The 27,695-nt window shown below is 38.5% G+C and overlaps 1 protein-coding gene across 7 annotated transcripts in view; it reads left to right on the top strand.

Moving 5' to 3' along the window:
• Positions 1-505: 505 nt before the first annotated feature.
• The window catches only part of LOC132116146 (high affinity cAMP-specific 3',5'-cyclic phosphodiesterase 7A-like), a 45,303-nt gene continuing 18,113 nt past the window's right edge, over positions 506-27,695 (top strand). For 3 of the 7 annotated variants that reach the window (XM_059524768.1, XM_059524767.1, XM_059524765.1), the window contains exon 1: positions 506-1,586. In XM_059524768.1, the coding sequence (XP_059380751.1) occupies positions 1,449-1,586 (138 nt within the window). In that variant the 5' untranslated portion in view covers positions 506-1,448. Of the gene's footprint in view, positions 1,587-6,203; positions 6,223-27,695 lie in introns of those variants that run through there. The other 4 variants (XM_059524770.1, XM_059524769.1, XM_059524766.1 and 1 more) reach the window with 2 other exon arrangements.

Here is a 27,695-nt window from a genome sequence, read left to right as displayed (position 1 = left end):
CCATTTAAATCACATGGACCTGGCATTGGCCAACAGGTACGATAACATGAACATTAAATTTCACTGGAAAAATCAGCTTAAACCAGCGTGTGATGGTTTGGTGGCCTAAGATGGTCTCAGCATGGTTTTAGAAAGAAACTATGAAGAGTGAAATGTTCTTTTTCAAAAAGAAAAAACACGTTTACTCATGGGTTTTATTATTGAGAGAAGTTAACAGTGGCTCATTGCTCACAAATAACTGGATGACTCATGCCGAGAAAAGGTAATCACTGGCAATGATGTAGACCGGCTGCAGGGCAAACCCCGTTGTAGTGGAATACCCTTGTTGAGGTGCGTACAGTCAGTGAACGAGTGCATAAATCAGGCTTGTAAGCAGCGCCAATGAGAACCGCCGTTTCAAAATCACTGTAGGGTGTAATCCAATGGGAACGGGCGTTACATGATCTGCTGCGCGTCTATTGGCTCAAAGAGACTAGGACGTTTTGTGAACGCTTTCTGTACAACCCTATCTCTTTCGCAGGTGGTGCATGTTCGGAAACAGCTTGCAACGTTCAGGAGTAACTGAGACTGTCGAATGTAATAAGCGTAATTTATTTCCCGTTTTGCGTTTTCTTTTTGACACTGACCGAACATCATGTGCCAACACACGCACGGCGTGGTCGCGGGGCGTGTTTTTATTTCACCAAGGCCACTTTCTTCTGGTTAATATACAGTGCTGCATTGAGTGTGTGCTGAATTACGGGTGCTGTCTGTGCGTCTGCATTGAGAAAAAACGAGAGGGAGAGAATAAATGTTCAAGCAGCGCAGAGCTTGAATGAAACCTGTCGCTAAACGGATAGAAGTTCACGTAACGTTACATTTATTTATATATTCGCCGGATCTCTCCGTTTTCTCCTCCAAGCATCGGTATCGGGGTTTAAGTGGTCATGCCTTTTGTTTTAATTTGGGAGACGAGACTGCGGAGCCATTTGCACGATGATGATGATTCACGACTGGACGGAGTTTAAAAAATGAGGAAGCATTTTTTTCTAAAGATACTAAAAAGATAGAGGAGAGGCCTCGTCGTCCCACAGGCCGTGGTCTTTGCATGGGAAACGGGAGAAGAAAGGAAGAAAAAACGAGCCTGATGAATAAAAATCGAGTGAAATGGAGCACGAGACACGCGCGTGGGGAAATATGGACCATATCAATAACGAAGGCGGTGTGCGCGAGAACCAGATCGATCCAAACAAAATGAAGCTTTTTGGCTATTGAGCATTTAAACTGATATTTTTTATTTGCAACTTAAGAAGAGGGGATTCCCGTGCTTTTTGAGAGTTGCAAACAGCGCCCAAGTTCCATGCAAGTTCTCCTCTCCGCCTTCTTTTGATTCCTTTGATTGTTGTACTACTTTTTTTCGGCGGGTTTGAATAATTTTTGATCCGGATCCATAGCGTTGATATTATTCAATGGAATTATGTTATCAGTTACCGGTTTTGCCTCTAGACAGGCCGGTTCCCAAACATGTTCTCAGCCGGAGGGGAGCCATTAGTTTCAGCTCTAGTTCCTCTTTATTCGGAGCCCCCGACCCGAGGCAGCTGTCACAGGTAAAGAACAAAACATTCTGGCTGTGTGTCAAAACCTAGCGAGCTTCCTACCTAGAGAATCAGCCGCGCGGTCCGAACGTTGGTTCGAATCATTTCGAATGTTCGGAACGCGCGAATGTTGCTCAAACATTTTGCCTGCTGTAGAAATTGAACAGTTCTCCGACAAAACGGATTTGTAAATATAGACTGTTCTTGATCTTAGATTTTGTAGCCTACTTTTGAAGGAATAATTGGAGAAAGTAAATTTAGCCTAATTCAAGTTGCTGTTACTGGTCTGTTATCAAATGACTTTTAATGAATGATAACACATTCAATCTATTTGTTAATTTATTTTAAACACCGCAACAAAATTCATAATGTGTATGTTTAACTAATAGTTGTCATATGAACTATTAAGTAACCACAGCTATCATAAGAACAGAATTACTGCGAAAGTGATTAGCGAGTCTGTTTATTTCAGCAGCCATTCAGACTGCTTTTGGTTCACTAAAAAGAACCGGGTTGTGAAGATTAATTTTAATGGAAATCGGATTACTGTATGTTTCGTGATGTAGATTCAGTCTGTTTTAGCAAAGTATACACATTCGTGAATTGTTAACAAAGCCGAACCTCTTAAATGAAACCGATTATTGGTTCTCACCCCTACTAGGTAGCCTCCTCAAAAGGTTTTGAGACGAGGCCCAAATTCTGTCCATGCTCAATTATTCTTGTGCTTGTTCAGGGTCTTGATTTATTTACTCAGAAGTCCCCAAGTGTCAGGCCTTGACAAGAGACAGCGTTATTTTCCCTAATTGTCTGTTGTTGCTGTCATACTGCGGTGTTGGCAACACAAAATATGTTTTGTTGTCCCTTTGGGCCACATGCTGACAGTCTTTTCAGGCTGAAAGTGTGTCACTCTCCCCCTCACACACACAATGTTTGAATTTGTTGGGTATTCTCTTGGACGGCCCCCTTGCAACTTGTTACTCCTTGTCCTTTGGGGAGATTTTATGTGTTTCTCTGCTACTCTAATCTGGTGTTTTTTTACCCTGTAAGCCAGACATGATGTGAAACTATAGTCAGAGAAGAATATGTTTATTAAACCCCTTTTTAAACAAGTTTGTATACGTGTATGTTTTGTATAACATTTGATGCATCAGACTTTCATGGCTTGTATAAGAATATGGAGCTCACACATGTGAAAGAAAAATGCTTCAGAGATCCAAACTGAACAAAAATATGCAATTTAGTGAAGATGGTATTCATATGGACTTAAAGATTGAATTTTGGTGGATTGTAATGTAAATAATTGCATTTTTATAGCAGTATAGCAGACTGCTTACATAATGCATATAAATATCAGTTGTCACAAATGTTATAATTGAAACTCAGTAGTTTTTATTGTGGGGGCAAAAAATGTACTGCAATGCAATGAAGATGTGCAAATTTTAATATTAGTTTCCAAAAAAACATGAAGTGTCAACTGTCAAGTAAATCTATGTGATACAATACATATATAACATGACCTAAAGGTGGATATTTTTTAGAATTATACTAAAAGAAATGAATTCAGAAAATGTAGATGTGTGTGCAACAGGTATTTCAGCCTTTCAAGTTTTGATCATGTTCATAATTGATAGGCTTTATTAATTCATATATGATGCAATACATTTTAAAGGGTTAATGCATCTCTTTCAACCATGTTGAAATGGATATAAAGTGTTGCATGCTTTTTAAAATAAATATAAAGTGATGAAGCAGTAAAACAGTTGCTTGCACATTAAGTAATATAATGCTTTCATGTGCTAGATATCGAGTATAAAGGCGGTGCATATGCTTTTAAGATGAACTGTATTCTATTGTCGGGAGTCGGCGCGTGTTCAATCTTTAATGAGAGATAACGCATATCTCCATGTCAAAGGATTGTCACTCACTGTACTTGATAAAGTATATGATAAATTGACTAGTCTTGCAGCAAGCTCACACAGTGAAAGATAACATGCTTAGCTAGTGAAAGATCCCTGCAGGGCTTCGAGGCCCAGAATTTAAGATGTAGTCAGTCAATAATAAGGGTCATATCACCAAGCAACCGCTTGTATTAGGAGTTAGATTAGATAACCCTTCTGTCCAGTGTATTGCCTCAACTGCCCCTGGTTGTCTGAGTCTACCAGATGCTATCAGCATCTCTTAAGTAAAACATATGCAAATGTATCTGGCTACTGCTTTTCTAGGCAAACCAGTGATTGCTGATTGGTTGAAATTGTTATAAAGCACAACAATAACCGCATTAGCATTGTATCATAGATTTTCTGACTCGCTCTCCATCCTGACAGGTGTTCTGCCAGCGGAATAATTGTTTTGCTTGGATTTTATTACAATTTTGAGGTCTATTGGGAGTTTGACCCAGAATGCATTGAGACCTATTTGCCTCTCTTAATGGCATTGCTTTGGCAAGCTTTGTGCAAAAAGCATTTGTCCCTTATCTCTGTCTGTTACATTGCATGCATGAAAGCCCAGCGGCTACAACCGTCTTCTCTAAAAACACAATGCCAGACTAAGTGCCTCCTAGAGAGCTTGCGTTGAAACCCACCAAAGCTCCGCCTGGATTTTAACTGGAATTTCATCTGTGGGTGGAATGTGGGATAGACCCAGAGCGGCTCTTCTTGGCCCTCGGTCTTGACAAGTCCAGGCCTTTGTGCTCCCTCTGTATGGAAGGGCCGTGTATTTGGGATTTCTGTAGTGACGCATACACTGGTCACATTCGCCTGACCCAGCTTGCAGTGCAGCCTCTATCTATGTAGAGATGAGGTCAGCCAGGTCTTGGATTTGTATGTGTAGCCCAGCTTTCCACCAAGTTAAGGTCACCACTTCTAGTCATGTCATATTTATATTCAGTTTAAATGATTCTATACCTTGTTAAATTACTTGAAAATTTCAAGTGTTCTTTCCTGTCTTGAAGTAGGCTTTAGTAACATCACATTCATAAACCATGCATTTTGCTATTTCTAGTCGTTGGCAGTTTGGTTTATTTGTTAGGAAAGTATAGTAGGCTATAGTTCAAGATGAGTCATCAATATTTTTACTCTGCTTATCTGAAAGACAGTGTTATAATTATATTTTATATGTATAATACATATTTATTATCAGTAGTAGTAGTAGGAGCATACATTTTATGCAATTAAACATAATTCTAATAGAATCAATATTAATATATTCTATTAATATTTTGATACACATTTAATAAAAAAAGTGCATGTGTGTTTATCATGTATAAATATACATTTATATCTACAGCTATAATAAATGTTAAAATTATCATATAAATATAAATAGCAATATGTACACATTTAATGTAAATATTTAATGTATTATTATTGTATTTTAAAGGTGTATATAATTATAACATCAGCTTTGATAATATTGACATTTATAATAATACCACTGATGCTGTTTTGTATGATAATATAAACATGTTGCTGTTATTCCTTTTAGAAAAATGATTTTTTGTTATTATACTAGTAGTAGTATTAACACTGTAAAGGTGTATATATATATTATAATGTAATTGTAAATGGATTTAGTGTGTCCACATTTGTGTATTGTGTATATATAAATTAAAATATGTATATCTGGTAGGAGTTCATTTTTAGAAGGACACCAGCATATAAATGGCTTCAGAGCCAACAGACATAGGCAAAATTTTAGACAACTCCAATTTTTTTATAACGTTGAACCACAGTTTTTGCTCAAATTAAGAATGGTTTCTGCACTGTTGGTGATAAGAGAAAGTGTTTTATCATCTCCATGAATCCGTTATAAAGCACACCATTCAACAGATTGCTGTATGTCACAAACAGTGCCTCAGAGTTGAAGCAGTAGCGTTTTAGATGGTTATACACACACTTTGCAGACTCGTAGAAGCAGGGCAATTATCTTTTTGTAAACACAGAATTTTTGTGTTCGTGCAGTCATAAAACATAAGTGACTGTTGCAACGCTTGTGTGTGTGTGTGTGTGTGTAAGTGCCCCTTTCTGCTGTGTTTGTTAGGAACCATTTCAGAGGGCGGTAGTTAAGCATGTGCCTGGGCTCTGGGGGCAGTGGTTTGGGCTGTAGCCAACATCACAGATGGCCAGGATCTCTCGCTCTCCATCATCATTCTTCTCTTCACTCTTTTTCCCCTCTCAACTTCTCCCACACTTGTTTTTCTCAAACATGCTTTTTGTAAACCAACAATCGGCTTCCCAAAAACTAGGGTGTTGCGATATCAGTCACGATTACACATACATGCTGCCCAAACACACTTGAAATAACAAAGACCAGGGAATGAAAAACGCCACTCGAATTGTGTTTAGTAATTTCAACATGTGTTTTCCAGAATCCCAATAACATGTCAGATTATGCAGTGCTTTCTAGTATGTTAAGGCAGTTAACATGTCTCTGATGTGCCTGTGCTTGTGATTCACACACTTATTCATGTTCTGCATTACTTTACTGCGTCAATGACTTATCAAAAGCTCGACAGCATGTTTTTGCCATTTAGGCAGAGCAGCCCGTTCCCGAGTGGCATGTGAAGCATTGTGATCTTCCGGTGTGTCCACCATATCTGTGGGCTCTTCCTGAAACCGTTGGCAGCTAGTTTGCGAGTGAAGAGCCAAAGGTATATCACATCATTGTGTGTGTGGATGGAAGGCCGACAAGCTTGCTTGAATTGTATTTGTTGGAGGTCATATCATCCGTGTTTGGTGGTGGTGCAGACAGGGCGAGGAGGAGTTTTTTATTTTGAAGGAGTTTGTTTATCTCACTCATACGATAAGGTTTTTTTGTGCCGTATTGTTCGACTGACGTAGTTTCAGGATGTGGTAAGAATGTGGAGGGAGCTGTTCAGTTTTCAGTATTTCACAACTTGCTGCTGGTGTGTGTAAATGTGTGAGTAACCCTTGCACTGCCAAGACTGCTTTCGCATTAACTTTCAGTTGCGTTTGCATTCGCTCTGTGTTTATAGTTTCAGGTCAGTAAGTTTTAAAGAAGCCATTTGAATGGTCTTGGGCATTATAGTATTGCACTCGTTTGGAAATGACACAAATCTTCACCCTTGTTGACAGGCATTCAGTATCTCGCTTGAAAGTTTTTCTTGCACCATCCTGATGTTATTTCCCTTAAATATGGGCCTCTGAGATATTTAGTTTTTGTTTGAACACATTGTACTTTTTTGTGTAATTCTTATTTATGATGCTACTCAAAAAATGTGTAGTGATTTATTATTATTATTAGTCTAGATAAAATTTGTTGTATTAGTTCAGTTAATTTTGTTTTATATCTGAATAAAATATTTAAATTACATGAAAATATATAGAATTAAGATTAAAAATTAATGTTTATATTAAATTATTATTATTATTATTTTTTTTAAAGTATTTGATTCGGGTGGTATTTCTGCAAAAACGATCCCTTGCGTTGAGGTCTGTTTGGTTTGTTTACTCCATTGTTGGCTCAACGAAGTGACCGTTGAATGTCATGTCACAATATAACACTGATTCACTTCCTGTCACATTAATCCTTGTTGCACTACAAAACAGCCATCAGCAAATTATGCTGCCGTCTCACAGTAAGGCTACCGGATCTGCAATTGAGAACGCTGAGTTCCGTTACACAACGTATTGAGAAGTTTAACTGTAGGAACAACCGCAGGTTTGACACAGTTTACTGGTATTGCTAAATAGTTCATGCATAAATGTCAGCATTTACTCACCTTCATGTTGTTCCAAACCTCTATGACTTCATTTCTTCAGCAGAACAAGAAAGAAGAATTGTTTCTGTCAGTACAACTAATATGAGTGGGCCCCAAACAACTTTAGACTCCATTAACTCTCATTATATGGAGAGAAAAAAAAACTTTTTATGAAGAAAGTTATACAGGTTCGGAACAATCTGAAGAAATTGAATATAGTTCAAGTGTGCTAAACTAATAAGTTGCACACAAGGAGATGCATTGAACAAGGTTTCAGCTGTTTTTGTTGAATGTCATTGGGTCCAAAACAGCTTTCAGGAAGTAAGTCATACAGGTTTGGAACCACATGAAGAAAGAAAAGAAAGTGCAGGTGTACTTAACTAATAAGTTAGTTTATATTGCGACCTAACTGACTCTATAACCTGCGCAGTAAAAACAGCATTTATGGCTTGGCACTTACAGGAATGTGCACTACCGTTATCCAGCATCTCACAGCATGGTGCTATAACTCATGAGGACGCTTTGAATTTATGAGTCCTCTCCGAGGCCTGTTCCTTTAATCTGAGTGAGTTTAGAAGCACAGCGTTGGATAAGGTTTAATGGGAATCTGTCTGGCTTCCTCTTTTGTTTGCTTGTTGTGTCATGAAACCACTCCCTTTTTTTCTCGCCTGTAATTAGACAAGAGGAAGAAATAATTTTGAGCTTGACTATAAACTGACTGTTATCGCTTTCAAGAAAAAAAAATGCAGATACGTGCTTAAAGGAATGAATGCTGCAACCCTGTGGCACACCCGACCTGAGATGACCTTATTGTGCTGGCCTTTGTTGCATATCATACCAAGTCAAGTTGGTTCAATATGAAACAAAATTCCTTTTTTTGTTTTTAAACCTATATCAGCAAGACAAAAAGGATTCCATAATAAGCAGACTTTTAGGGACTCCTTTTAGGGAAATTGGAAAGGCTTTATGGCCAAAACATGAGGAGGATTTCATTCAGTTTGAGTCATAAAATCTTTTGCAGAAGACACACATGTATAATTAAAATTTACATGACAATTGAAAACATTGTACTTTATGTATATAAGTCATGATATTTCTCAGTATAATGGTTGGACGGAATGAGGCTGAGTTTACATCCCTTACTCCCCTCATGACGTGCTGTCGGGATTTTTTGTTTAGGAAGAGCCTGAGAGCCAAGAACACGGGGTCCGGAATAGGAGCCTCATGAGGACCACGTCATGCTCTCTATCATTACACTTCCTGTGTTTGACTCAGGAATCCACAGCTGCGATGGCTCCTCTCTCAGCCGTTAGGCTCTCGAATGCAAATATGCAGATCGTCCGCTGTGCTGTTTATTAGACATGTGACCCAGCGCGCAACTAACGTGTCACTGATCTCACATTTACGAGTGCCAGTAAGTCTGTAATGGGAGAAACATTCAGGGCAGAGAGGATGTTGGGATATGGATGCAGCGGTGGGGTTTTCCCGGACTGTAAGTGAGATGAAATGTTTAAATAGGAATGATATGTGATTGTGGCGCTCATTCCACACTCATGCTATTGGCAGGTGCGAATGCAGCTCGCTTCTGCGAAATAAGGCCGTTAGTGTCTTTGAGCTGTGATAAAAGTCTGTTTTCTGTGACTGTGGTTTGCGGGGGTTCGGCTCATCCAACTTGCTGTTCTGCTATTTATGGAAATGTTTCTCCACAGATAGATGCGGTGATGTCACTGCAATGAGAGGCCAACTTTGGTCTGAGAGAGGGAGCTTGTGTTTCACCTGTTCCTAAAATGAGTCCAAGCCACACTTAAAACCTGAAAACATAAATCATTATGCTTTTTGCTTTCATTGAAGATTCTAGGGATATGCCGGTATCAAATTTTCCTGTTGCGATTAATTGCTAAAGGCGGGCGTACACGGTGCGATTTTTGCTGTTGTACGAGTTCGCATGCGATTTTTTTTTTTTTCAATCGTGTGGAAATCACGTATGCTCGTATGGTCGCGGCTCGTATCATTTGCGATGAATTACGAGCCGAGCAGAGTGGCTTACGAGCACTTCCCGACCTCCCGATCATTTTTAAACATGTCTAAAAAGTTTGTGAGCTATCGGTTTGAATTCGTGACGTGTGCGGTTGAATGAGCCGATTTGTTGATTTATCTGAAGTTGACCAATCACAAACTAGGAAAACCACAGAAGAAGAAAGACGAAGACGGTAGCGCCACGGCGAATATGGACTATTGACCAGGAGGATAAACTCGCTGAAGTCTGACAGGAACAGCGAGCGCTGTATGATGTTTCTAGCAACGTGTTCCAATGCCTTTTTAGTTCTCTCTCTCTCTCTCTCTCTCTCGCTCTCTCTCTCACACACGCATATGTAGTTTACAGGGACTCTCCATAGACGTAACGGTATTCTATACTGTATAGCCCCATACACTACGTCTATCCATCACGGAAAATGCATGTTTAAAATTTCTATTAAACACCGTATAGTATTTTTTAAAGCCATTTGGTTTACGAGGGCACAAGAATTGTTCTCACAAACCATGTTTACATTGTAATACCTATTTCAGATATTTATAAACCATATACAAGAAAACACACACACAGGGTGACCAAACGTCCCGGTTTCCTATTGCTGAAAAATAACCTGTATGTGTAGGAAACAGTCACGGCTCGTATCAATATTTTATATGCAGTAATGAGAGAGGGAGAGCAGTTATATTAGGCATGTTCGAATTGAAGCAGCTCTGCACAGAATCACCTGTATGACATCAAAGTACCGAGAGAGCGATCCGAATGCATTGGATATGTGTGCTCTCTTATCGCTTTCACAGTACTTTAAAGTCATACAGTGATCCTTCTGTGCGTGCAGCGGTGCTTCAAGTCGAACGCCAAAATTCCAAATTCTGAATAATTTTAATATATTATTATTCACGGTATTTAGAAATGCCCACGATAACGATATTGTGCATATTCATTACCGTGATATATCGCATTACCGATTACCGGCACATGTCTATTGGATTCTTGCTTAACAATAGATTCACTTCATTTTGTTGGAAATTGCGCTATTCTTTATTAAAGTCTAAATGAAATGGTTTTTGCAACATTTTATTTCTGTAATGGGAATATTGTGCAAAAAAAATATTTTGCATATTTATATTTTTTTGGAGGCAAGGGGTTGAAAAATAGACCCAAAAAAATAATTTTAAAGCATGTTAGTATATTTTGATTCAAAATTGTGAGAACCTACATTCTTTTTAGAATGATGTGCACTGATGAATTCTTATTAAACCATGAAGATTTGTTAAAGTTATGATTTAATGCTAATTAATCAAATGCTAGTTAATTAAATTAATGCAACAATAAATGTGTGCAGAATAATGCAGCCTGTATTTGATGGACTACTACTTAATATTGTGTAAAAATTGTAAATTTGCACTGTCATAGTGGTAAATATGATCAAGTATTATAAAATATTCATTATATATATATATATATATATATTACACATACATCATAATGGCTTATACAATATGTAACATTTTAGTTTTACACAATGTTATACATTTTAGTTTTACACAATGTTATATATAAGCATACAAATGAAATGTTCGTGCAATTCAAAATATTTAGAGATTCTAGAATGATTTTATATAATTTCTATACATCTTTATCGAAATGATAATTTATTTTCTGTAATGTGTAGAATATGTATGTATAATATAACATTCTTAATGTATCACATTTATATACTATATATGTAGTTTACATACTGAATGTATGTAATATGTAAAAATAAGTAAAAACATAAATCTTGCTCCAAATAGACTCTTGAACCAGATTTTTATGGGAAGTGAGTCCTTGAGGTCACAAAACCGCAAATGAAAAATAAATATACTCCATGATAGCAACTAGCAAGCACACATCTTTGATTACAATGTGGCAGAGAAGCTGACAGTGTTTTATTTAGAAAATAAAGCATACAGTCTGCTCTCTGCACTGCTGATAAGGAGACTCTAACATGCTCTCCTCCTGCCAGCCCCTCCCACCATGTGCGTCAGTGGCACTGCTAGTCTGGTTGGCTGTTGCTAGGTGGCTGTGTGTGAGTGTGTTTGAGAGATAGAAAGAGAGACATTTAGGGCTAACATGGGCAGCTTGTTTAAGTGTGTGCATGTGTGTGTACAACTAAGACAGCTGCACTAAGCTCAGCATGCATTCTGTCTGGGCCTTGAGCTGGTCTCCGGCCATCTACAGTTGCGCGCACACGCAAACACACATATGCAAATCCATACACCTACATACTGACATACACTTTAATACCTGCACACAAACTGACACAGAGACTATGATCCACAGTTTTCGCAAGGTCCAATGGGAATAGCTCTGATTTGGTCTATAATCATGATTCTTGTCAGATGGATTTTCAAGGTAGGTTTCAGTGGAATTCCTAGTTGGCTCTGCATTTATTATGCGATAACCCTTAACAACTGTTCTCCGTATGTTTTGGAGAGAAAACTAACTCTGTTAATAGGCCGAATGCTTTGTCATGTGCATCAAGATCAGATACAGATCGTGACTTACAGATAACTTCGCTCGGAAAGTTGCTCGCGTGAGGGTTGCTAATCAAGTAGAGATTATGAGTCAGCGAGGAAACCCCAATGAACCACATACAGACCCGCTCACCATGGCTCAAACCATAGCTGTCACCTTGGAAGAGTGAATGAATTTTCCATTCGGTTAGATTCAGTATTTGAGTTCTAAAACATCTTATACTCGCTTTCATCTTTGTAAACATCTGGTGTGGACTAACCAAACGCTTTATAGTTTAGTTCTGATATGGTAAAATGCATTATTTAGTTTCAGATATAAACACAGAAGAGACAATATACATTTTGTGAAATAGATTAAAGTAATAAACTTTAACGTTGCAATGAAACCAAAGCACTGACAGATGTTTTCTTTTTTATTATGATATCTTAATGAAACTGATTATCGAAAAAGAGAATAAAATGTGGTTTTGTACATCAGTTTTTGAGTTGGAGACAGACCTTAATGCAAGATTGTGGTTAATTGCTTTGGCTTTGGGATAAAATGATTACTTGAGAAATTTGATTAAATTTTTCATGAAACGGAAGTTGCAACAGATCTTTCGTTTTTACCATTACTGTTGTCCAACTTTAACAGATTATTGAAAAATAAAAAAACTGTAGTGTAGGGGTTTTGTTTTATCCATTAATTGTTGATTGATTTATTTTGTAAAAAAAATTAAACATACATAAACAATCATTTAAAATAAGATCAATACCCCCCCCCCCAAAAAAAAGCAAAATTGGATAAATTCTAAAAAAGTGCGTAAAAAAAAAATCCGCTTAAGTCAAGTTTTTATTTTAATTTTTTTAACTTTTTTTTTTTTTTTACCCATAAGAATACACGCTAATGCATTATAATAGAAACACAATTAACAAATACATTCCTTGATGTACACTAGGGCTGCACGATATTGGGAAAAAATTACATTGCGATATTTTATTTTTCTGCGATATATATTGCGATATGAAATCTAATCTAATTTTTTCTTACAAACAAAAATGGGGTGATCACACTTACATTCTCACTGCACTCACCCATTGCATTCAAAACTGAGGCGGTTTTTACTCCATTTGTGTGCGAGCAGTTGGGAGGTGCAAGATTCGATCGGTCCACGCCGAACATCGGGTCCGATCAAGGTGCTCGACAAGACGTTTGCTCCGATTCTCAGGAGGGGGAAATCGGGGCTAAATCGGGCAAAAAATCCTGTAGTATGAGCCAGGCTTAACACCTCAACATGCGCATGCGCTAACCTTATATTTACTCGGAAGAACCTTCGTCCAAGCAAACAGGGTTAGGGGAAAATTACATGTTAACCGTTTTATGCAATATTCAATATTAAATTCACAACTTTGGAAGGAAATGTAGCTAATAATATGCAAATAGAAAATAGCAGTAGATCTCCTATCAATTGTGCCTTGGATTATTCCTTATTTTGACTAATTTGATTTGATACTTCTCCAAAAAAAAAAAAAAAGTAAATTCTCTCTGCTCTGTTTTACATGTTACAATATTTAGGGCCCGAGCACTGCAGTGCGAGGACCCTATAGGAATTGCTCCGTTCTTCTTCTTCTTCTTCTTCTTCTTCTTCTTCTCCGAAATGAATCGCATTTTTGAGGGCCCTAAACATGCTCCAAAACTCACAAAACTGCACACGCATCAGGACTGGCGAAAATTTACATCTGATATAGGTTTCAAAAGTGGGTGTGGCAAAATGGCTCGATAGTGCCTCGAGCTGTGTTTCACGTACATTCATGAATTTCGGTACACATGTAACACCCCTTTACCTACAAAAAAGTCTCCTGGTAAAAAATCCAAAACCCAACAGGAAGTAAGTTATTTTGAATTTCCTGTATGATTTTTGTGCAGTTTTTGCCATTTCCATGCCTCGTACTTTGACAAACTCCTCTGCTGATAACAGGAAGTGACAAGGTTAACACTGTTATGGACTCCTAGGAACAAATTAAAAAGTGTTAAATAAGCTGGCAACATGCTAGAAACATATGGAAGCATATGGGTAGCAATATTCAATTTGGTATGTAATATGCAAAATGACAATGCAATATGTAAAATGACAATGCATTTCTGTATTTACATTTACATTTTCCAATACATTTGTGCAACGTTTGGTGCAAAATGAAAATTAAATTACATAATTTTCATTTGCCATTTCATACAGCAGTTTTAATATGTAAAATGAAAACAAATTTTAACGCTTTATAAGTTGCAAAATGAAAATGAAAATGTATTACAGAAATGATTAGATATGTATAACATGTTCAAGCAAAAACTGTGGCAAAATTATCATTTAAATGCTATTTTTCTTAAATGCATTAACGCTCACAGTCAAGACACTTATGATTGCATTTTCATTCAATGTCCCGCAATGAATGTAGCAAAATTCAGTGTGCACATTGAAAATGCATTCCGAGCCGATCACGTGTCCGCCCCCTCGCACCATGTCAATCACTGCGTGAACAAGGCGGGGCTTGCAGAAGGTCAGAGACTCACATCTCAAGAAGAGGATTCAAGTGAGAGAACATGGACAAGACAGTTGGTCCGTGTACGTTCTGATCATTTCGGTTTATGGCTTCAATATTTCATTCGCACTTGTGGGCGGAGCTGAAACGCTGCTTTCATCTGATTGGTCGAATCGCTCCACCTTCAACTCGGTCTTTTCATTCTTTCAGACAGAATAAGAGTCCGTGCGAGTGAAGCACTGTAATGTCTGAAACCACCGCTCACTGTTAATTAGCATAATATTTGAATCAGATGTAGTTGGGCACATAATTCGTGCTGCTGAGACCTGCAAATTATTTCTAGGTTGTAGTATTGTATGAATATTGTCCCACTGATAAATACAGTGCAAATATTTCTGTCTCTTTGGATAAAAGTGAAGTGGAAATAAAAATAATAATAATATAATTATAAATAAAATAATCAATAATAGACTGAACAGTTCCATGTCTGTAACATTTACCACTCTCATCTTTTAAGTCATAAGGCACTAGGTATGTGTGTGTGTGACATTAATAAATAATTGTAAAAATGAATATAGTTACATTTCTGAAATAAAAATAGTAAAATTAGTTCTATGCTTCTCAGTGCTCCTGTAGCCTACCCCAGAGCGCCCTCTCGCGGCTGTAGACGGTAATGTTTTCTCTTGGTTCTGAATAAATGCGACTTAAAAGTCCAGTGCGACTTATGTTTTTTTCCTCGTCATGACGTATTTTTGAACTTATACTAAAAAATACGGGTAACATTATTATTATTATTTATTATGAGAGTAATTGACACAGACTAGAACTTTAATGTTTCACCAAATTCAGCTCAGATCTTCAGACTCGTCTGACTCAAAAATCCTATTTAATTTTATTTCATAAATTTAACTATATTTATTTCCACTTCACTGTTATCCAAGGAGACAGAACTATTTGCACTGTTTTTATCAGTGGGACAATATTTATACAATACTATAACCTAGAAATAATTTAACGGAGTCTCTTGCAAGTCGCAGCAGCACGAATTATGTGCCCAGCTACATCTGATTCAAATATTATGCTAATTAACAGTGAGCGGTGGTTTCAGACATTACAGTGCTTCACTCGCACTGACTCTTATTCTGCCTGAAAGAATGAAAAGACCGAGCTGAAGGTGGAGCGATTCGACCAATCAGATGAAAGGAGCGCTTCAGCGCCGCCCACAAGTACGAATGAAATATTGAAGCCATAAACCGAAATGATCAAAACGTACACGGACCAACTGTCTTGTCCATGTTCTCTCACTTTAATCCTCTTCTTGAGATTTGAGTCTCTGACCTTCTGCAAGCCCCGCCTTGTTCACGCAGTGATTGACATGGCGCGAGGGGGCGGACACGTGATCGGCTCGGAATGCATTTTCAATGTGCACATTGAATTTTGCTACATTCATTGCGGGACAATGAATGAAAATGCAATCGTAAGTGTCTTGACTGTGAGTGTTAATGCATTTAAGAAAAATAGCATTTAAATGATAATTTTGCCACAGTTTTTGCTTGAACAAGTTATACATATCTAATCATTTCTGTAATACATTTTTGTTTTAATTTTGCAACTTATAAAACGTTAAACTTAGTATTCATTTTACATATTAAAACTGCTGTATGAAATGGCAAATGAAAATTGTGTAATTTAATTTTCATTTTCATTTCATACAGAAATGCATTGCCATTTTACATATTGCATTGTCATTTTGCATATTACATTCCAAATTGAATATTGCTACCCATATGCTTTCATAGAAACATAATAAAACATGCTAGCAACACTTAGCTAAGTGTTAAAGCATTCTACTAAGGCAGTGAAAAAAGGAAGTTGCTGTAACTAAGGCAAGCAATGTCCGATCTTCCCCAAACTTCACACGTGTGATAGGTGTTCTGTCCCGAACAGACACCCATGACCAAATTCAGTTATAGTCATAGCGCCACCTGCTGGTAACAGGAAGTGACATGGTTAACACTGTTACAAACTCCTAGGAACATATTAAAAAGTGTAAACAAGTGTTAAATAGGCTGGCAACATACTAGATACATACTAATACATGCTAGCAACACTTAGCTAAGTGCTAAAGCATGCTGCTAATGTAGTGAAAAATGAAGTTGCTTTAACTCAGGCAAGCAATGTCCGATCTTCCCCAAACTTCACACGTGTGATAGGAGTTCTGTCCTGAACAAACACCCATGACCAAATTCAGTTATAGTCATAGCGCCACCTGCTGGTAACAGGAAGTGACATGGTTAACACTGTTAAAGACTCCTAGGAACATATTAAAAAGTGTAAACAAGTGTTAAATAGGCTGCCAGCATACTAGATACATACTAAAACATGCTAGCAACACGCAGCTAAGTGCTAAAGCATGCAACTAATGTAGTGAAAAAGGAAGTTGCTGTAACTCAGGCAAGCAATGTCTGATCTTCCCCAAACTTCACACGTGTGATAGGTGTTTTGTTCCAAACAAACACCCATGACCAAATTCAGTTATAGTCATAGCGCCACCTGCTGGTAACAGGAAGTGAGAATGTTAACACTGTTATGGATTGAATTAATGCATTGAATAAGGAAGTTGCTGTAACTCAGGCTAGCAACGTCCGATCTGCCCCAAACTTCAGACATTTGACAAGAGTCCTGTACTGAACACATCAACATGCCCATATTCGGTTATAGTCACAGCGCCACCTGCTGGCAACAGGAAGTGTCATTTTTAACACTTTTATGCACTATTTGCAACACAGTAAAATATGCCATTGTGTGCTAATCATGCTAGAAATATTTTTAAACATTCTAGCAACACTTAGTATGTGCAAAATGATGCTATTAATACTATAAAATAGGAAGTTGTTGTAACTCATGCATACAATTCCCCATCTGACCCAAACATCACATGTTTTATAAGAATACTGGCCTGAACACAACTAAAGGCCAATATTTAATTATAAGCATAGGCAACAGGAAATGACTTATTTTATACAAACTTAAACCATGACTTGTCTGATCTCCCCGAAACTTTGCATGTTTGGTAAGAGTCCTGGCCTGAAGACATTTACATGTCGATATTCAGTTATAATCATATAATCACTACAGCAGTCCTAAAAGTAGTAAATGATTTTATTGACTCTTTAGATAAAAAACAACATTGTGCAGCTCCTTCATTGACCTATCGAAGGCTTTTGATACTGTGGACCATGCAATATTAAAACAAAGACTTCTCAGTGTCGGGTTGTCAGAACAAACAGTTTGCTGGTTTGAAAACTATCTATCAGGTAGATCCCAATGTGTACAGGCAGATGGTCTCACCTCCAGCCCTCTTAGTATATCCAAGGGTGTGCCCCAGGGGTCAGTGCTGGGACCACTTCTATTTATTTTATATATCAACAATCTTGATCAAAATGTCTCCAACGCAAATTTTCATTTCTATGCCGATGATACTGTGATATACTGCTCTGCATCAACTCCAAACCAAGCTCTTTGTCAGCTTCAACTTGCTTTTGATATTGTACAACGTACCTTGTTCGATTTACAACTTGTTTTGAATGACGACAAAACAAAACTTATGTTGTTCTCAAATGCAAAATCAAAGTCACGGAACCTTCTACCCATCACTACTTCTCAGGGCTCCGAGATTGAGTCTGTATCTCAATTCAAGTATCTTGGTATCCTAATTGATAATTCACTCTCTTTTAAACCCCACATTCAACAGTTGGTAAAAAGACTAAAGCCGAAATTGGGTTTTTATTTTAGAAACAAGTCATGTTTTTCCTTTGAGGCCAAAAGGAGGCTTGTTGCTGCCACTTTCTTGTCAGTGCTGGACTATGGCGATGTTATATACATGAATGCTTCCATCGCAAGCTTGAAACTGTTGGATACTGTTTATCATGGAGCTTTATCAATATTTTTACTCTTAGGTTTATCACAAACTTTAGAGCACTTACTCATCACTGTTCTTTGTATGATCGGGTTGGTTGGTCTGCATTGTCCACCCGTAGACTTAATCATTGGTACATTTTTATCTATAAGGCAATTCTTGGTCTGCTTCCCCCATACCTCCAATCTCACATCGAAAAGAAAAGTACAGGAAGATATTGTCTTCGTTCTGAGGACTTATTATTATTATCTGTCCCTCAAGTCCGGACCGAACTGGGAAAAGTGGCGTTCAAGTATGCGGCTCCCTGCACTTGGAATCAGCTGCAAAATGTCCTGAATCTAAGGGAGCCAGTTTCATTGGTTGATTTTAAATTACTTTTAAACAACATGGAAGCTAAACAAACTGGCTGTAGATGTTATGACTGACTCAGTTATGACAGACGATCCTTGCTGTTGTTTGTCGCTTGCGATAATGTGTGAAATTCTGATTTCTTATGACTATAATTTTTATTACTTGTACAAATTGTTATATGTTGATGTTATATGTTTTTATGTCTGTAACCTTGTTAATTGTGCTGCTGTCTGTCTTGGCCAGGACGCTCTTGGAAAAGAGATTTTTAATCTCAATGAGTTTTATTCTGGTTAAATAAAGGTAATAATAATAATAGCGCCACCTGTTGGCATCAGGAAATGTGGCACAAATATTTACTATTTTATAAGCATATGGCCCAACGTTCACTGTTCCTCCTATGGGTACCGGGTGGTGGTGAGCCCGAGTGCGAGGGCCCTTTCATCGCTGCTTGCAGCTTTAATTTCCATTTTATATTCTGTTGCAAATCTTGGCTGGCTTTGGCTATGGACAGCTAACCAGCCAATGTATTTGAACCTTTTTCAGTTTTTTCACTTAAGTCTCATGTAGTTATGTCTCAATTTATAGACATTCACCAGTGCTCCTCTGATCTCAATTATTATTCAAATAAATTAAAAAGCTATTCTTGAAATCTTGTTTTTGTCAGGCAGTCCATGCGGTAAACAAAGAGGAACAAAGTGCTGAATAATTTTCCCACTGCCTTTTCCTGGATTAGTTTAAAGGAAGTGGTGATGGTGTTTCCTCCTGTTTGAAGGCCTCAGTCGAACCTCCAGTGGGAGACGGTGGTGTGGAATGGAGTCCGCTGTGGTTGTGGCGTGTTACTGTGAAGTCTCTTGGTGAATTGATTGGGCTCCATCTCTCTTCACACAAGCCCTTAACTTGTTTCACATTTAAACACTGTGTCAATAATTGGCTTGTAGGCCTGCTAACCTGTTCAAATAGACCCCTCAAAGCATTGCTAAAATTCCTCAAGAGCTTCATAAAAGGTTGTAATTGTGCCTTTTACCACCATCAAAGCAGTCCTTGAGTTTGTGTAGCAAGAAATACATAATCATAGTCGGTGACATGAAGGTTGTATGTAAACTTCCAAGGAATGGGAATCACTAAACTTTTTTTATCATAGTTCCTCTCAGCAAGGCACTTAAAGGGATAGTTCATTCAAAAATGAAAATTCTGTCATTAATTATTCATCCTCATGTTGTTCCAAACCTGTGAGACCTTCGTTCATCTTCGGAACACAAACTAAGATATCTTTGATGAAATCTGAGAGATCTCTAGCCCTACCATAGACAGCAAGGGTAGTTACACAATCAAGGTCCAGAAACGTAGCAAGGAGATCGTTAAAATAATCCATGTGACATCAGTGGTTCAATCGTAATTTTATAAAGCTACAAGAATACTTTTTGTGCACAAAGAAAACAAATAATGACTTTATTCAACAATTCGTCTCTATACCACCATTTTTGGGAGTATCACATACATAAACAACATACGTGGATCTGTAGTTTACGTTCAGATTAAAGCATAAACCGTGTATGCGCATATGGTGCTGCTGACACAGAACAGCATACGTTGTTTATGTAGCACTTACCTATTCTATTGTATTCTTAGGGCGAAAAAAAACATAGCTACGTGTTCACATGGTGCTATAGGGTGACGCTTACAAGACAAATTGTTGAATAAGGTCATTATTTTTGTTTCTCAATCTATTATCAGCAAAAACCAATAAATTCAAAAATGTCTGATAACCGATATGGTCCATTACAGATCTTTACAGTGACAGTGAGACAAACAAAGCTGAAAGTGTAGATGGAACTCCCTTAAAAATAGCATACGTCAAACATTTGACAGCTACATATTAAAACTACGTAAATGGTGACAGCTGTTGTTTGTCCACATTGTGAAACCAAACGAATCACAATGGTCCATCTCGTAAACAGAGTTAACACACCCAGGATTCATTCTAGAGATTAAACTTGGAATGTTTTGCTTTTATGTCATTGTAGATAGATGTTCTCACATGTCATTTTTTGACTGCTTGTCAAGTCATGAGCATGTGCTGTGTTTTATTACAATTAGATGAAGCCATTAATTTACATTGCAAATGCCTGGTATCATAGTGAAGTATCATTGAGACGCGAGATGTTGATCGTTTAAATAGTTCAGCTGAACATGATGTCTCAATGAGGTATTTTAAGAAATATCAATGAATGACATATGAAAGAATGAATTGTTGAACAAACTAGCTGGATGGGTTTGAGTTTCAGGTTCATCTGAGGCTATGGAGAATTGTGTCAGATGAATGCAACCGTGTTTAGACAACAAAGAATCTTTTGACCAAATATAAATAAAACTGAACACAATCCGGTTGGTAGTGCATTGGATTATTCAATATTTTGGCAATATATATATATTGGCAATATTTAATGCAATATATGTAAAAATACATTTTTTTTTTAAAGCTTTTTTTTTATATACTGTTTTTATATAGTAATCTCTGCTTCAATTAAAACACATTTTACTATTTTTCCACTGTATTGGATGCAAACGTTTGTCTGGGTTTGGCTTTGGTTGGCTGTTTAGACCAAGTAATGAGTCAAAACTCTTTCAGTTTGTGTAGTTAAGTTTCAGTTAGTCTTGAATAATACGCATTCACCCATGTTAGTCTTGACCTTGTATCTTTTTAATCCTTTAAAACCCCGTACAGAGGCATAAAATCTAGATTGAGGTATATTTGTTTCTTCCCAGTTAATTGACAAAAAATAAATACTTTTTGCCCCGAAATCTAAACTGAGGTACATTGTAAACTGCAATATGTTCACCAGAATATTATTAGTATATTAGACACTGATCTAGTTAATAATGTATACTGTAAGTAAATGTCTTTAATCCTTCAATGCACACAATTGAATGTTTGGTTAAATATTTATACAAATATTATTAGCTTATTTATTTAATAAGTTTTTTTATATAATTACCCAGTTTTTATTATTTTGTCATTATTTATTAATCCTGCGATACTTTACAATTATGCTGGTATTGTTGTTATTATTTTAAAGGTTTTTTTTTTTTTGAGCTAGTCATTAAGCTTCTCTCAAAAAACAATTGGCAGTTTGTTGTGGATAAAAGTTGCCATGAAATGCTGAGTGAAGACTGACGTTTGTTTTTTGTCTGTTGTGAGCTGAATTCAGAGAACTGTTTTGTTATAAATGTAAAATCAGCCTACCTGAATTTTTTTTATATTTATTTTTTAGTTTGAGCCTCTAACCACCTCACTGAAAGTCAGCAAAACAGCACAGACCGTCACGCCTCGCTGACACAAACTGGCATTGGTCTCTCCAAGAAATTCAACTCCTCCTTTCCCACTCCGTGTTCAGCTGCGCTGATGCCGCTCGTGTGCTGAGCCCATATGGGCACGGCTGGGTGGTTTCTCATGCCCCGCTCAGCCCCCTGGTAGAAATTACTCACACGCAAAAACACCAAGTAATGTGTGTAAACACTGTTATCAACATATTTTGTTGATACTAAAATACTGTCGTGGCAATAGCGGATGACTCGAGTCTAATTTTTCACTGGCTTGATGGTAGTTATTACTGATAGGAAATTTCAAAATTGATGGTTACTGCAAGGTGCAGTTGTTTTTGTAGCCTGTTTATTCACTTAGCAGTTTTACAGTTTATCTGTTCCACTGGTTAACTTAACACAAAGCACTGTCATCAGTTAAGGCCTGTTTGCAAGCCCTGTTCTCAAACTGCAGACTGGCCTCCAGCAACATTAATACCCTGACCGAATAATGCCCGCCTGCAGATTACCAAACCTCTGCCTTTCATTTTTAATAAATGCACTTGCCACAAGATTACATGAGCATATTGTACTAAAATCATCTTTGTAGTTGCATAGATAGACAGACAGACAGGCAAAGCTACAGTACTATTAAAAATGCTCTGAGATGAGGATTCTGTCAAAAATGTCATAAATGGATTTTCTTTATTAATTAACTTCTATTAACTAAATGAAATCAACATTTGGTGTGACCATGCTTTGCGTTTAAAGCAGCTTTGCCCTCGGTGCATTTGCATTTCCACAGTTCTTCTGTTATGTTTCTACATTTCATTCCAGAAAGACTGAATGATGTTGTGATCAGATCTCTGTGTGGAACATATATAAATATTTCATACATATACAGATAATATAAATAAATAAATAAATAATTTTTTATTTATTATTTAGAAATACATATATATATATATATATATATATATATATATATATATATATATATATATATATATATATATATATATGTGTATATATATATATATATATATATGTGTATATATATATATATGTGTGTGTGTGTGTGTATATATATATATATATGTGTGTGTGTGTGTATATATATATATGTGTGTGTGTGTGTGTATATATATATATATGTGTGTGTGTATGTATATATATATATCGTTCAGGTGCAGGAGGGACTTCGAGGAGAACGAGAGCTCGGTTCAGTGTCGCTGTCCGTGATACGCGGCTCTCTCTCTCGTGCGCACCGAACACAGCGCGCGAGTAACCAGCTACTCAGTTCAGCTTTTCCGCGCGTCTTGTGTTTGGATGCTTTAATGTTTAAATCGACAAGCGGTACGGCTTAAAAAAACGTGAAAAAGATCAATTTCATGAAGATGCGCAGCAGTGGCCCGTCAACTGTCCTGAGCATCTTTTTAGGCTGGCCTCAGCCAAACGGTTATATAAAATATCAAGGTGAAAGTCATCATAGCTTGCTTAGTATAGACCCAGCTCCCAACCCAACTTTGAGAATAGATTAACGGCGATATTTTCTTTATCGCACGATAAGAGTCTCCCGTTAACGCAGCACGTTAACGCCGATAACGGTCCACCACTAATATATATATATATAAATAACTAAAATAATCTAAAAAATCTATATTTTATTAAATATTGCTAAAAATATTTTTTTAAATGTAAACATTTTAAATACAAATCTTTAATTTAAAAATCTTTATATTTCTATTTTATTTTATTTTTTACTTGCATTAAATTTTGAAACCGTTGATATATGAACAAATTGGACGGAAAACCAGAACATACAAGGAGAGATGTTGTCACAAGGTTGAGATGTTCTTTGGCTATTATCGCCCATCTTTAGTGACAGCCCTAGTTTTTTGCATTTGCAGTTTTATTGGGCAGAGGCTCGAGGCGCGAGAGGGCTGTTAATGGATAAAAATCAAGTATGCAAATTGGTTCAGTCCATTGACGTCAGAGACTGAATTGTATGCCATCTGGGGACACCCTGACCAGCCATCTAAAAGCTGCGCTCAAGTGCTTGTCTTTGTCTGCATTTGCACAGGTTCTTTTTGGGAATATGACGGCACAAGACATGCCAGGTCTTGTGCTTTCACACCGAACCTTTCTATGCATCATATTCTCCTTGTGATTTTAAGTTCATGTGGATGAGTACTTGCCAGAAACAAAGAAAATACAACTGCGAAAGCTGGATGTTCATCTAGTCGTCTCACAAAGCAGCCCTTATGCTGTCGTCTAGTTGTGTTTTGTGCTAGCAGTGTCAGTAACATCTTAAAAAATAAGCCTGTGCTACCTACCTTTAAAAAACAGCGAGTATGGAAACTACGTGTTCAGCACACAAAGGCCTCTTTCGAGTGTTGTGGTCATAGAAAGCTCCGCCCACCATTCTGGGACAGCCAGTCACACTCGCGTCTGCATAATGAGCAGTGGTGCGAGTATCTGTTCTTGAATTAATCTCTGAATGTCCCAGTGTGGAAGTGTAATGGACAGGAGAGCAGATAACACTGGACAGATGATGCAGGTTTAATTAAGTGAAGCAGGCTTCTCCACTCCAGCTTCCTCCCGCTGCTGGGAAATTGCAGTGTGTGTGTGTGTGTGTGTGTGTGTGTGCACTGGAAGCAGCCCTTCAGCATGTGTGTTTCTCTCACGTGATTATAGTGAGATTGAGTTTTTAAATCACAGATTGACCAGTCACTCAAATAAGAGGAGTTTAGGACAATTTACACTCTTTTTGTTGCGTGACTACTTGAATAGTTACATAAAAAACTTGAAAAGGAGGTCTAATGATCTGATCTTTCTATCAATATTTAATACTTAATAAAAGGGTGTTTAGGAATGCATTATTTATGTTTTAGATATTTAGTTGTGCATGATCATTTGCCCTATTTACAGTGAGATTATCTTCGCTATTTTTGGCATCTAACATTTCTTGAAAGTTAATCTTTAAAAATAAAAGTAGTTACCATGTTAATTGTAAATAACCAAATAAAATATTAGAAAATATAAAAATGAATATCTTTTCAATACTGCACGTTTTAAATTATTAGATTTAATTTGTACTGTTTATTTTTCATTTATTTAGCGAAAATAATACAGTATTTTAATATCTGTCATTTTTCAGTTTATATCAAATAATATAAATATAAAATAATTATGGCATTATCAGTATCGGTCTTAGTTTCAATATCTGTTGATCCCTAAATATTAGGAATGCAACGATGAACGATCATGATTTTTCATGGCCGATTTTTTACAAGCAAACTGGCCGATTCTGATACAGATTTCCGATTTTTTTTTTATCTTTTAAGCAACAAACAAGAAAGAAGGAAAGTGTGCAGAAACAAGATATTTGGTATTTAATAGGCCAAAGTTGCTTTTGGCTATTGAAAACAATAACTGTAACCATCTGAAATTAACAGCAGTAAGTGCACAATAAGTAGCCTACATTCAATACAAACAAAGATGGTACAGACATCAGCATTTAGCTTTTTTTTTTGAATTGGGTTGAAACGTCTCAAGGTTACGTATGTAACCCTAGTTCCTTGAAGGAACGAGACGCTGCGTCGAAACGCTTTTGGGGAACGTCCCTGACGAGACCGACTCTGAATATCGTGTGCAATCAGTCCATCGGAAAGGCGTGACGTCACGGGCGGGGTGACGTAGCGACCAGGAAGCTATAAAAGCACGTGCCGTGCAGCTGGCTTCAGCTTCGAGTAGGGAAGCAAGCGCCGGCAGGGGTGCCGGGAGTATGGCTCTGCGACGCAGCGTCTCGTTCCTTCAAGGAACTAGGATTACATACGTAACCTTGAGACGTTCCTTTTCAGGAACTCGAGCTGCGTCGAAACGCTTTTGGGGAACGATGTGCCCACGCTGCCAGACTTCCAAATCCCTGCCTAGTGTGTAGTCAAAAGAGCACAGCTAAGACGAGAGAACAGAAGAGCCCGGCGTGGCTCGCATGTCAAGATCGTAAAATCGGACAAATGTGGAGGGCGTGGACCACCCCGCAGCGTTGCAGATGTCCAAGAGGGACACACCTGCTGAGAAGGCCTTGGAGGCAGCCATACTCCGAGTAGAGTGAGCCTTGGCCCCCAAAGGAGGGGGAAGACCAGAGGACTCATAGGAGAAGTTGATAGCCTCGACTATCCAACGACTAAGGGTCTGCTTGGTGGCAGGAGAACCCTTGTTAGAAGGACCGTAGCAAACAAGCAATTGGTCTGATTTCCTCCACAGGGCAGCTCTGTGGACGTATGCGTCCAGTGCTCGCACTGGACACATACAGTTTAGCTTCTCTTGGTCTGGCTCCCGAAAGGGAGGAGGACAGAAGGCCTGCAGTACGATAGGCTGTGGTGTAACAGAGGGAACCTTCGGAACGTAACCCGCTCGAGGGTATAAGAATGCTTTGGCCATACCAGGGGCAAAGTCTAAGTAGGTAGGGGCCACCGAAAGGGCCTGAAGATCTCCAACTCTCTTTAGTGAGGTGATCGCCAGTAATAGGGCAGTTTTAAGTGTCAGATGTCTATCTGAGATATCTTGTATTGGCTCGAATGGAGCTTTACAAAGAGCCTCTAGAACCACAACCAAATCCCAGGGGGGAACACGGGATCGTACTGGAGGTCTCAGCCTCAGCGCACCGCGGAGGAAACGTGTAACTAGGGGGTGTCTACCCACTGACTGACCATTGAAAGGGACGTGGAAAGCAGCTATGGCCGCCACGTAAACCTTTAAGGTGGAGTGGGATAACCCCGCAGAGAGCCTGGCTTGTAAAAACTCCAGAACTGTACCAACTGGGCAGTCTGCTGGGTCAAGCTGGCGGTCTCTGCACCATGAAGTGAAGAGCTTCCACTTCAGGGCGTACAGTTTCCTCGTAGAGGGAGCTCTGGATTGGAGTAGGGTCTCAACAACCTCGGTTGAGAGACCAGCTGCTAACAGCTGTGCCCCCTCAGGGGCCACACCCACAGCTTCCACAACTCCGGGCGAGGGTGAATTATCGTGCCCTGCGCCTGTGAGAGTAGGTCTGTCCTGATCGGTATCTCCCACGGAGAGCCGTCGAGGAGCGAGACTAGATCTGAGAACCATACTCGGCCCGGCCAGAACGGGGCTACTAGTAGTAGACGGGCCCCGTCCCGGCGTACTCTCGCCAGAACTCCCGGGAGCAGAGCGATAGGGGGAAAAGCGTACAGACGAAGCCTCGGCCAGGTCTGTACCATAGCGTCCAGTCCCAGAGGAGCTGGATGAACTAGAGAGAACCAGAGGGGACATTGCGATGTCTCCTGAGTCGCAAAGAGGTCCACCTGGGCTGTACCAAATACTCTCCATATCTGCTTCACCACCTCGGGGTGAAGCATCCATTCCCCGGGCCTCGGCCCCTGTCTCGACAGTATGTCTGCTCCCACATTCAATCTCCCAGGAATATACGCTGCTCTGATCGAGAGGAGCTTGCCCTGGGACCACAGAAGGATCTGGTGTGCCAGCTTGTACAAGGGGCGCGAACGCAGACCCCCCTGGTGATTGATATAAGAGACCACTGATGTGTTGTCGGTGCGCACCAACACATGGTGACCTCTCAGGTCTGGGAGGAAATATTTCAATGCTCGATAGACCGCTAGTATCTCTAGGCAATTGATGTGCCATGTTAGATGGCGACCACTCCACAGACCGCGGGCAGGGTGGCCGCTCATGACCGCACCCCAACCGGTGAGGGACGCATCTGTCGCTAGCGTTACAC

This window comes from Carassius carassius, chromosome 35, assembly GCF_963082965.1.
Source record: "Carassius carassius chromosome 35, fCarCar2.1, whole genome shotgun sequence".
NCBI classification, from domain to species: domain Eukaryota; kingdom Metazoa; phylum Chordata; class Actinopteri; order Cypriniformes; family Cyprinidae; genus Carassius; species Carassius carassius.
Note: the sequence above shows the minus strand (reverse complement) of the source record. Positions and strands in the feature narration are given on the sequence as shown.